This window comes from Chamaea fasciata, unplaced genomic scaffold (genome assembly GCF_029207755.1).
Source record: "Chamaea fasciata isolate MVZ Bird 193981 ecotype frontalis unplaced genomic scaffold, bChaFas1.0.hap1 SCAF_30, whole genome shotgun sequence".
Classification (NCBI taxonomy): Eukaryota; Metazoa; Chordata; class Aves; order Passeriformes; family Sylviidae; genus Chamaea; species Chamaea fasciata.
The window spans coordinates 2,567,381-2,580,022 of NW_027094115.1; the positions used below are offsets into that span (position 1 = coordinate 2,567,381).

A 12,642-nucleotide genomic window follows, 5' to 3' on the forward strand; every position below is an offset into this window, starting at 1 on the left:
CCTGTCCCCAACAGTGCCCTTCTCAATCAGGGCAGAGCCGTAATTGCTGCCACAATAATGTCGTGGCACTAATTGAATTCTGTAAGACGAGCGGGTCAGGGTGCTCTGAGCGCCAGGAATTATTCCCAGGGTGATCTCTGCACCTCCTCCCTCAGAATCCTCACCTCTGCACCCTGACTGCTCCGTGAGAATACACAGGACAGAGAGTAAGCCAGAATTAATTAACATGGCTGGTTTGATAACCAAAATGCCAGGGCGGGAACAAACAGAACTTTGAAGATTACAGGAGACGGGATGAAACCTGCTTACGGGAAGAGAAGAGATTCAATCCAACTTCTGCAAGGAAAAGATGCTGTAAAATGTATGAGTTGTCTGTATGATCTTTAACCTGACTGTTGTCGTGGAAAATTATTAACCTTCCTGGAATGGTATACAGGCTTTTGGAAAATTTGAGTGAAATCGAGTTCTGATCACTGAATCTGTCTTCCCATCCCTCTATCAATCATCAATACTGTTTGTCTGGATTTCAATAATGTACAATAAAATGACTTTAAACAACATCTCCCTGGCCTTGCAAACCCCACTCCAGCACAGGGGGGGCTGAGCACCTCTGGCCCCTCAGGCCAGGAGCCCGAAGGTGAATTCCAGACCTCCAGAACCCTCCCACCCCTTTCCTGGAGACATCCTCCAGACGTGCAGCCACTTCGGGAGAGGAAATCCAGTCCAAACCTGGAGCTGGGAACCATTTGTAGGAGTCAGAAAAAACATTAAAGGAAAACAGAAACCATTCAGGCCTTGCTCTTCCTCCCCTCTCCTCCGGCACAGTCCCCAGGCAGTTATTTCCCCTCCGCTGGAAATGGAGGCAAACCCAATCTCGCCGTATTTCATGCCTGTGGAGTTTATAAAGCAGCAAGAATTCTAAACCTGAACTCCATAAAAATTGGCTTCCACTTAATCTCAGGCATCATTAACAGCCGGGCAGGCACTGCTCAAAGGCGCTGGGGAGTCACTGTGCTCCTCTGGCAGGAGGAGGGACGGGGTTCACTAGGGACGCTCCGAAAGGGGAAGCTCAGACAAGCTTTAAATCCTCTACAAAAATACAGAACATTTGACACTTTTCCAGCAGCAGGAAAAAGGGGATTTTTGCTTCTTTTCATTAAGCCTGGCTTACAACGAAACCCAAAGACAGGGACTAACCCTTGACAGCTCCTCAAGTTGTCTCCACAGTCCCTTCAGCCCCTCAAATATTTATTCCCCCTGCAACAAACAAACACAGGTTTCCTGGCTGCTTTTGTTTGCATTTTGTTTCCTCCAGTGTTGACGCCGTTTGTAACAAAACTGTTTACAAAAGCCTCCCTTCATTTCCTGACACGGTGACAACAAACCCCGAGGAACAAAGGCTCTGCCAGAGACCCTGCCAGGAAAACGCAGCCCCTGAACCAAACCATCCCCGCTCTGGCAGCCAGAAATCCTGGGATTCTGGCGTTGAAAGGTTTTGCAGAGTGATCTGTGCAGGTTTGAGGTGGGAGAAGCTGCAGTGGGTTCCCTCGGAGGGGATGGGAGTGCTGGGGACAGGGCAGAGCTGAGGGTTTGGGATCCTGTTCCCACCAGCAGCAGGAAAACCCTGCCTGGGTTATCCCACTGACACCCCCAGGTCTTGCTCTGGGGTTTTGGGAAGCAGCAGAAAGAGAGACAGAGGTGTGGGAGCTGCCCCAGCACGGCCTCTGCTCACAGCGACAGGATTTTGATACCAAACACCAAAAAAAAAAGTCATCACTTGATGATGAATTTCGGAGAAGCTGAAGCCGTTTCTTGGCTCCCGGGTGCTGCAAATTTCTGAGCAGGCGTCGGTGAATTCAGGCATTTACAGCTCCAGATTTATTAAGGTGGAATATTCTCCAGCCCGGCTCTTCCTCTCATTGACACGGCGTTTAATTAATCTATAAATCAGCCCGTATTTAATGTGGCAAACAAAGAGCACGCGGGCCGGGGAAAGCTGCGGTTCAGCGTTTCGAGAATGGGCCAGGCAGGAATTCAGCTCCTCTTAAAGGTCTCCCAGTTCACCCATAGACGGAATAAACGCATCCAAAACCTGCAGAATCTCGGAATTGTCGGGGCTGGACGGGACCTCCGGAGGACTCGGGGTCTTTGGGGGAAGTTCTGTTTGTTTATGGAGAAAGCGCAGCTATTTCCATTTGTTTAAGGAACAACGACAGCGAGCAAACCCGTGGGGTGGAGAGGAACGCTCTCCATTCATCAGCCCCGTGTTTCCCCACAAACACATCCAGCTCCCCCTCCGCACCTCGGGAAACGCCGGGAAAATCCTCCGCGGGCAGCGACGGCAGGTGAGAAACCCCCGCAAATCAAACCAGGCACCTCATAAACCCCGGCGACATTTTACCTGCGACTCCGATAACTCCGATTAGCGCCGCCAGCCCAACCCTTTAAATTATTGTGCAAATTAGAACCATCATCTTTTGTTTTACAGTAGAGCCGCGTGGAATATCAAGTGCTGGCGGTGGCACTGAAATGCTAATGGGCTCTGCTGGATGCTCGGGCTGCGCAGAGCCGCGCTGGCAGCAGATGAATAATTGCTCTCCGTGTACTAAACACAACGGAGCCGCAGAGAACTTCGGCATTTGTCAGCTTTATTTGTTTAAATGGGAAAAAAAAAAAAAAACCAAAAAACACTGACAGCAGTTATTGCTGTAATCCTTCCAGTTATCAGACGAGGAAACGCTGAGAGTGGGGCTGAGCCTCGGCTGAACCCTGGCCCCAAACAGCCGGGCGGGTTCTGGAGTGTGCAGGAAATGCAGCGGAGGGGAATTAATCAGCCTCTAATTACCAGGCTTTGATCGAGGCAGCGTCCGCGAGCTCGGCTCCCCCTCGGTGAGGCAGAGCACCGAGAGAACAGAGTCCCTGCCCTGTCTGGGAATAAACAGGAAAAGCAGAGCAGCACAGACAGCACGGGGACACTCCAGGCAGAGCCTCTCAGACATCAAAACCGGCAAAAAACCCTCCCAGCCCTGCTGCTCCTCCTCACAGACACTCCTGACTTGCTCTCGGGTTTTTGTGCCTCTCCTATAGAACCAGAAAAATGAAAATCTGGGCTCTGTGCCCGTCAGGGTGACAGAGCTCACCCGAGGGGAGTCCCTGCCTTGGGACAGCCCGAGTGCCACCGCGGCCCCTCTGCCAGGAGCACCCCGAGATCCTTCCCTCGATCAGCACCAAACCTGCTCCAGCAGCACCAAATCTGCTCCAGCAGCACCAAATCCCCTCCAGCAGCACCAAAACTGCTCCAGCAGCACCAAATCTCCTCCAGCAGCACCAAATCCCCTCCAGCAGCACCAAATCCCCTCCAGCAGCACCAAATCCCCTCCAGCAGCACCAAATCTCCTCCAGAAGCACCAAATCTCCTCCAGAAGCACCAAATCCGCTCCTTCAACACCAAATCCCCTGCAGCCTGGGCTCTGCTCATTCTGCTGCTCTTCACCCCTTCCCCACACCCTCCAAGGGCTCTGAGCGCACACAAGCCGAGGGAGGATGGAAAGGGTCAGACCCTCACAATGCAGTGAGGCCCCAGAATCGCCTTTAACCAAAATCCCCATTTTTGGCACAAATCCCAGAGCAGTTTTTTTCCCCAGGGCAGCAGACCCTGGACTCCAGCGATGAGGGCACTGCTCATCCATGCCAAAACCCCCAAAAACAAACCCCCAAAACCCCAACAGCTGCTGCTCCCTGAGGGCTGAGGAAGGGTTCCAAACGAATTCCTGGCTGTGGACAGGGTTCACGGTGAGAGAATTCCCTTCTGGGCTGCCTCTCTCTGCATTTCTGGCCCCTCAGGAACACCTGGGCGCTGCCCTGCCTGCACCACGCCGGGTTTTGGGTCCAGACCTTTGGGGCATCCCCACCCCTGGGCGAAATCCGACCTTTCTGTGGCCAGAGGAGCTGCCCCTGGAACCAGAGGAATTTCCTCCCAAGCCAACCCATTCCCTGATCTCTATTGCTCTGTGTCTCAAACCTCAGCGGTCCCGGCGTCGTTTAAAGCCCCACCTCGTGTCGCCAATCTCGGTTTGTTCTGTTATTAACCCAAAGCTCAGGAAACGTAATTGCAGCACTCACGGAGAGATTTTCTGGAACCATATGGAAGGAAAGCTTTTAGGGACGACATTTCTCCCATATTGATTCAGCAGTGCCTTCAGAAGTAAAGGTTATGCCTATTAAATTATTTCTGAGAAGGTAACTGCGAAAATTAAAATTCATTCAGATTAGCATTTACCAAAAAGAAAAAACAACCAAAAAACCTTTAATACGAAACTTCTTCAGAATGTGTCACTTCAAAAGAATGCCAAGCACTACTTTAGGAGGCGCAACTTCTTTTTAAATGGCATTTTTGCCTCTAAAAAAAGGAATTTCTTGTGTTGCTGGAGAAGGTGTTGTACACAGAGCGCTGCTGCCAAGGCTGGGGGTTGCCTAGCAATGCTGCGAGGGGAGAGGGGAGGGAGGAAAAGCAACCTGAGCTGTGGAGCCAGAGCATTAAACTGGTCTGCAACACTTATCAGCTCAATGAGGGAAGCCACAGGCTCTGCTTGGAGCCGATAAAATCTCCTGACCGCTCCCAAATCTCTGCTTTGTTCTCTCCCACAGGCACTGGACACTGTGGGTTTCTCCCAAACCAGTTCCTGCCTCGGCTGGGGCTGGGGGCAAAGCCCAGAGTCCAACCCAAAAGAAACCCCAAAAAATCTGGGTCTGGGGGAAAATCCCAAGGTCCAAGCCAACAAAAATTCCATCAAAACTGAGGCTGGGGGCAACCTCCAGGGTCCAACCCCCCAAAAACCCCCCAAAAAACGGGCTGGGGGCCAACCCCAGGGTTCAACCCCCAAGAAAACCCAAAAAACTGGGGCTGGGGACAAACCACAGGGTTCAATCCAGCAGGAATTCCATAAAATCTGGAGTTTCCCTGTTTCCAGCTCCTGCTCCCAATGGAAAGAGAGGAACCCCAGGTCCCTGCAGAGCCCCTGGCGGGGCCAGAGCTGGGATTCCCGCTGGGATTCCCACTGGGATTCCCGCTGGGATTCCCGCTGGGATTCTCATTGGGATTCCTGCTGGGATTCCCGCTAGGATTCCTGCTGGGATTCCCGCTGGGATTCCTGCTGGGATTCCCACTGGGATTCTCATGGGGATTCCTGCTGGGATTCCTGCTGGGATTCTCATCGAGATTCCTGCTGGGATTCCCGCTGGCATTCTCATGGGGATTCCTGCTGGGATTCCTGTTGGGATTCCTGCTGGGATTCCTGCTGGGATTCCTGCTGGGATTCCTGCTGGGATTCCTCTGAGATTCCCCCTGGGATTCCCCTGGGATTCACTCCAGGAGCTCTGGTGCCTCACCGGTGCTGTGGTCCAGGCTCTCGAGGGACACGTGCTCGTTCTGGTGCACCCACTCTCCGTTGCACTTGAAGAAGATCTGCATGGCGGGCGCGGCGCGGCAGCGCAGCACGATGGGGTTGCTCTTGATGATGTAGGAATCGTCCGGCTCCTCCAGGAAATGGGGCAGCGTCCCCGGGGCCGAGGGGATGGACTCGGGCAGGGCCTCGCTGTTCTCATTCCCTGCAAGGCAAACAAAGGGAAATTCACCTTTTTCACCTTTCTTCTACCGCCTCGTTCTATTGCTGGGGTGAAAATTCAGCTTTGGGTTTGATTTGGGTTTTACTCCGGGAACGCCTGCAGAGCTGCTGGGTTGGGCTCTGCAAGGATACACACAGACAGAGAAAAAAAATCCAATTATTGAAGGGTAAGAGGTGCCAAACTGCCACCCAGCTGCAGCCAAGCCACCAAAGCTGCCCCACGGGTGGGCCACTGAGGCTCCAGCAGCTGCAGGGTGTGAATGGAGAAGTTTTCACCACTCCTCCACATCCCCTCAGAGCCGTGAGGGCATTCCTTCAGCAGGGGATGGATGAACCCAGGCCCCTCGATCCCCGAGCTCCAGAGGCTCTGGAACAGAGGCTTTGCCTTCCGAGCAGCTCCCACCCAGGCAAACCCTCCTGGCTGCTGTCAAACCCGGGAAATTCCCACTGATCCGGAATTTATCTCAGCACTTCGTCGGGTTTTTTTGGCGACAATTCAGAGGAAAGTGACGAATGTGAGCGAGAGGGGATTGATTTCTGCAGGAGGATCAGAGCTGGGGATAACCTGCGAGGATGAAGGGAGCGGGATCAGAGAGGGAACACCGAGGGCACCGGGGAGGGCGCTGAACCCAGAGCAGCGGAATTAAGGCACATGAGAGGGAAGTTGTGGCACCGAGAAGGAAAAACTGAACCCTTGAAGGAGATGACGGAAGAAGGAGATGGTTGTTTTATTTCTGTTAAACCCGGGGAGCTGTCCCTCAGCACGGAGCTCTGTGTGTGCTGGGAAATCACAGCCACCTTCAAACGAGCTGGGAGCTTTCATCCCCTTCTCAGGGTGTTTTATAAAACATTACCACAACTCTCTGCGTTTTACTCCCCAACGCTGGTGCCAATTTCCATCTTGTCAATCCTCAGCGACGCCGCGTCCCTGCAGGCTTTATAAATCCCAGTTTTAGAGGGAATAACAGAAAAATGTCACGGGATTTTGGAGAGGCTGGGAAACCCCAGGCTCCCATCAAAGGCTGGAGTGGAGGGGGAGCAGCAGCCGAGTCCCTCAGGATCCCCCAGCTGGAGAACTCCCGGTGACCCCGAGTCATTCCACTGGATTTGTTATTTAGGGCAAGGCACAGAGGGGGAAATCCCAGCCCCACTGGAATCCAGGGCGGGTTTCCCGGGCAGGCTGTGTCTGGAGTGTGTGGTCTGGGCTTTTTTTGGGTGTCACGGGGATTTTGGGGCTGGGAGTGGCTCCCTCCAGTGTAAACCTCTCACATGCCCAAATCCAGGGGCATCTTTTCCCTTCGGCATCTTCCTTTGACACCCCAACCAGCCAAGGTCGCAGCAAAGAAAAGCAGGAATGGTTCCCCAAACCCTCACACCCGCAGGTGTTTCTGTATTTTACAAATATTTCTGTGTTTTACAAATGGAATTGCCTGGGTTCCTCCTTGCAGCGCATTCCTGCTCCGGGAGGAACCAGCACGAACTCCCAGCTAAATAACATTTTCGCCATTCACCTGCAGGAGCCTCTCCTAAAGTGCCCTGAACACTCAGAATTTTACCCCAATGCCCTTTTCCCTTGTGGTCACCTTTATTGTGCCCAAACTCGAATTCACCTTCCCCCAGAAGCTGCTGGAACTTTCCCAGGGGCTGCCTGCAAATCCCTGAGGTTTTCCACATCATTTTTGGGATTCAGGCCCTTCAGAGCTACACACAAAAAAAGCTCTTTTGTAGCAGCAGCAAGTGACAGAAGAGCAAAGCCTGACACACAATTCTCGTGGTTTTCATTCCTGGAAAATTACCTTTCAGGAAGGGGTTTTGTGTTTTATGCTCTGCACGCGAGGCCAAAAGGGACTTTAAATCTTTTTATGACAATAATAGAAATGAAAAAGAAAGGAGGGGGGGGAAAAAAAGTTAGGAACAAACATTAAATTCTTCTCTGAAACAAACACGCTGCTGCTGCTGCTGTCAGAAGACATTAGGGGATCTGGACAGCAGCAGACAGGGATGAGTCGGTATTTCAAAACTGATTAGGATAATTCAGATGTTAAAACGAGATCTTAAATCGGTGAAAAACTGTGAGCCCTGAACTTTTTTTTTTTTTTTTTCAAATTAAGAATTATTTGAAGTGAGCGGCCTTATTCTTTCTGCGGTAAAAAAAACCCCCAAAGAACCAAAAGTTTAGAATCTCCAACAAGCCAAGCAGCTCCCGATAAACACAAATAGATCTGGCAATAAATTGTGCAGAGACTTTTCCCAAGTGCCTAAACACCATTTTTTTTACACTTTGTGCTACCAGGGAAAGAAAACTCCAAAAGTCCCAAACGAGGCTGAATTCCCCTCTCTGATCCAGCAGCCCCGGGGTCAGAGGGAGCTCTTTTCCCTCTCTGCCTGCCCAGGGTTTGGGGTTTTCCCTGATTTTTGGGACTGCCCTGAGGCGATCCCTCCTCCAGGGACCCAGGAGCCATTCCCACATCAAACCTCTCCCAGTCCCCTCCAACCTCCTCATCCCGCTCAGGAATTCCTCCCCCTTTGCTTCCTTTTCCCAAATCCCCAGAATTTATAAATCCTGGAGCAGCTCTGGGTAATTCGCTGCTGCTTTGGATGTTTCTTCAGCCCCAACCCAGAAGGAAAATCCTTTTTTTTCCCAGCTGGGAACATCCCAACCCCTCCTTTGGACATCTCAGGAGCAGAATCACGACTGGAGACGACCAATATTCCAAATATTCCCCTTCTTCCCTTTCCATGAATCCCACACCGCTGATCCCTGCTGGATTTTAACCCCTTGCACTCAGGATTTCCTCCAGCCCTGAATAAACTCCAGCGCCTTTCCCAGGCGTGCTCAGCTTGCCAGGGAAATCAGGGCACGGAAAAATAAAAAGCCTGTTCCAGAATAGAGAATTTCCTCATGCCTGGCACGGTTTCCATGATGAAATTTGAGTCATTATTCAGTCAGAAAAGCAGCTCGCTGAGATTTGCCTACATTTGCTTAATCAGATGACCCCGGCCCCCACGCAGAGTGGGGTTTTTGGGAGGCTCAGAAATGGATGGGAATGGCAGAATCACAAATTACCCTAAAACTAGCCAAAAAAAAAAAAAACCCCAGCTAAAAGACCTCTCACAAGAAGTCTGCAAGCAATTTCCAAATGCAAAAACTCTTTTAAACCCCTTTTTATAAAACACTGTAAATCTAAAACCATATAATGCAACTAACCTTAAAAATACAACAACAAAACTTCTCCCAGTATGTAACATAATCTACAAATAATACAAATAATATATCAATAATTATAAATGTATAAATAATCTATAAACATCTGTAGAAAGTTATGACCAGCAAATCCCATACACAAAACGATACCAAAAACCGCAATAAAAATCAAGCCAGGCAACCTAAAACAAACAAAAAAAGAAGGCAAGGACTGACAACTTATCTTAAAAAAAAACTTTAAAAGGAGGGGTTGTTTTTTGCCCCGGGCCCACAGAGGCCCCGGTGGCACCAGGACCAGGAGGTGGCTGCGCTGTCACACACAGAGCTGTCTCTCTGCCAGGGCTGTCCTCTCCTCTCCTGTCCTGTCCTGTCCAGCAGCGAGGTCATTTCCACAATCCTCATTCCCTTCCTCCCAAAGCTCCCGATCCTTGCTCAGTCCCTGTGCCCCTCTCACCTTCATTCCCATAAAACCTTCATTCCTGTAAAAGAGAGGGAAGTTTAACCCATCCCACCTTTCCCCACAGATCCCAGCCTCCGTCCTCCTCTGGCTCTGTCAGAACCATTCCATGAACATTCCCAATTCCATGGAATTTCTCAAGGGAATTTCCAGTCCCTGGCCGCAGGAGGGGAGCACGTTCATTTTCCCCAGGCAGGATTAATTTGTTGATAAAACACTGCTGCCCCTTCCTGTGCCACGGAGATGGATGTGCATCCCACTGTAATCCCTTCTGCATCCTGAATTTATTTATACCCCAGCTACACTGATTTATAAAAATGATCCATTACATTTATTAAATATTAACTGGGTTACAAGCTTGAAGAAGCTTTCATACATTTATTTAACATCTAGTTGTTGGGGTTTTGGTTTGGTGTTTTTTTTTCCTTTGAGCAATATGCAAGCAATATAAATCTTTCAAGGGAAACAGGATCCTGCAGCATCCCAAGCAGAGGGTTCTGTAACTCAGAGTGTCCCAGCACGGGCTGTGCGAGGAGCATCAGCCTCAAACTCTGACCTCAGCCCCTGCCGGGGGGAAATCACAGCCTGGGAATGGAAAACTGCGGGTTTGGAATGGCCCGGGAGCTCCAGGACAATTCCTGAGCAGCTCCAGGACAATTCCCAGCAGAAAAGGAGTTTCCCCTCCCGCACAGCCCCAGCTGTAGGGCGCTGCCCCTCGGGGTCATTTCATCTCTTTATCTAAAGGTACGGAGGACATGAGAGCCGGGGATGGCTCCGGGGTGTGAGCCCTGCCAGGGGGGATCCAGGAGCAGAGGGAACAGGAGGTTCCACCCCTCAGGGACCCCCCAACACAGCCCTGGGATATGGGACCAGATCCCTGATCCCTGCCAGGGGGGATCCAGGAGCAGAGGGAACAGGAGGTTCCACCCCTCAGGGACCCCCCAACACAGCCCTGGGATATGGGACCAGATCCCTGATCCCTGCCAGGGGGGATCCAGGAGCAGAGGGAACAGGAGGTTCCACCCCTCAGGGACCCCCCAACACAGCCCTGGGATATGGGACCAGATCCCTGATCCCTGCCAGGGGGGATCCAGGAGCAGAGGGAAGAGAAGATTCCATTCCTCAGGGACACCCCGGTAGTGCCAGCACAGCCCCTCCATGTCCCAAGTGTCCCCAGTGCCAGCCCTGCAGTGACCCAGTGCCAGCCCTGCAGTGTCTCCAACCCTGCAGTGTCCCCAGCCCTGCAGTGTCCCCAGTGCCAGCCCTGCAGTGTCCCAGTGCCAGCCCTGCAGTGTCCCCAGTGCCAGCCCTGCAGTGTCCCCAGTGCCAGCCCTGCAGTGTCCCAGTGCCAGCCCTGCAGTGTCCCCAGTGCCAGCCCTGCAGTGACCCCAGTGCTGGTCCAGCAGTGTCCCCAGTGCCAGCCCAGCAGTGTCCCCAGCCCTGCAGTGTCCCCAGCCCTGCAGTGTCCCCAGTGCCAGCCCTGCAGTGTCCCAGTGCCAGCCCTGCAGTGTCCCCAGTGCCAGCCCTGCAGTGACCCCAGTGCTGGTCCAGCAGTGTCCCCAGTGCCAGCCCAGCAGTGTCCCCAGCCCTGCAGTGTCCCCAGCCCTGCAGTGTCCCAGTGCCAGCCCAGCAGTGTCCCCAGCCCTGCAGTGTCCCAGTGCCAGCCCTGCAGTGTCCCCAGTGCCAGCCCTGCAGTGTCCCCAGCCCTCCAGTGTCCCCAGTGCCAGCCCTGCCCTCCAGGGGACATTGCTCTGCCTCTCCATGGCCTGCTGCCCTCAGCATTCCCAGCCAGGGAACCCTGAGCGGAGCCTTCCCGGCCAGAGCCACCCAATAACATCCCGCTTACTGCCCAGCAGAGAGGCTGGGCACCCCGAGCCCCCTCCCAGTGCTGCCAAACTTCCCGGAGAAATGGATGAGCCAGGCGAGGAGGGGACTCTCCAAATTAACTCCCCTCCTACTCAGAATTTCATGTTTCACCTGCTAATGTGGATCCCTGCCGAGTTCCCAGAGTTGCGTCTCCGATGAGATCTGGGCTCGGTTAATCTTAATTACTGAGACAACGATATGGAAATGCTCATTCAGAAAAGGAAAAAAAAAATCAAAACAACAAACCCACCACGGGAGCTCAGAGAGAAATTCAGCTCCATTTCAGCCAGGCTGAGTGAGAATCCAGCTCCAAGAACGGGGCTTCATTCCAGTGCTCAGAGCTGGAGACCACGGCAATCAGAAATGACTAAATTACGATTTAGGGACACTCAGTGGCCGAGTGAGACATCACAGAGCAGCTCTCGACAACGGAGCCTTAAATCCCCGCTGAGCTCATTAAAACCGGGCTGAGGAACCTGCAGCTCCTCCTGCTCCTTCAGGTGACTCTGAACTGCTGAGAAAATTAGGCCCATTAAGAATTAATGGACAGAATTCCAACAGCCAGTGCCCAATTTAAACAGGAGTTTAGGGGAGAAGATTTGGAGCTGCCAGATTTCCCAATCCGTGTTTGCAGGAGTTTCCAGTCCTTGTTGCACTTCGCACAAATTGAATTTAATGACGGGTTTTCATATTCTGAAATTTTATTTCGTTGTGATTGGGGAAACAAACTTTAGCTGCAGTTAAACAATAACGTTGGGGATGTAAAATTTTATAATTTTTTTTTTTTTCTTGCCAAATAGATTTGGGATTTCAGTCCAGTTTTTGAAGTGTCCCTTACAACAGGAAACATCCAATCAATTGAGGTTTTCTACACTGGCAGAGACACCGAGCCGCAGATTTTTTTAGATCTCAGTAAATTCCATCAAAGCAACAAGTGACATTTAAGGGATATTTTAACGTTGTGTTCGCAGCAGCTGAAGGCAGCAAACCCAGGAGGGGGAGCTGGGCACTGGAGCAGTTTTGGGTTCCACACCCAGCCTGTTCTGGCTGCTCAATTTCTGCTTTTTCAGGGTATTCGGCTACAAATATTTCCTGAAACACAACCTCCAAGCAGTTCAAATTAATCAGTAAAGCGTCTTGGTAAATAATATTGTCACAGACCTGTGAGGGTTTGGGTTTACTGGTGTCTGTAGCTGCCATCAGCCGTTTCCTGCACTGGGACGCCATCAGATTTCAGAGCTAATTGTTTGGGCAAGGGAATGTTTTGTAATTTTCCTCCCACTCTTCCCTTTCCAGCCAGGAAACTTTGGATAAAGGGATGGCAGCAGAGAGATCCCCCATGGAATGGGAAACTTTGGATAAAGGGATGAGAGCAGAGAGATCCCAGACTTTGGATAAAGCCATGGAAGCAGAGAGATCCCCGTGGAATGGGAGAGCCAAGCCAGACCCCCAGGCCCCAAAAGAGCTGCCCTGGTTTGGAAGGAAAGGAA

General features: G+C 51.7%; 1 protein-coding gene across 1 annotated transcript in view; it reads right to left on the reverse strand.

The window, feature by feature from the left end:
• UNC5D (unc-5 netrin receptor D) overlaps positions 1 to 12,642 on the reverse strand; it is an 81,444-nt gene that overhangs the window by 48,680 nt on the left and 20,122 nt on the right. Inside the window, exon 2 of the mRNA XM_066206084.1 lies at positions 5,389 to 5,650. Coding sequence (XP_066062181.1) covers positions 5,389 to 5,650 — 262 coding nt within the window. The remainder of the gene's footprint in view (positions 1 to 5,388; positions 5,651 to 12,642) is intronic.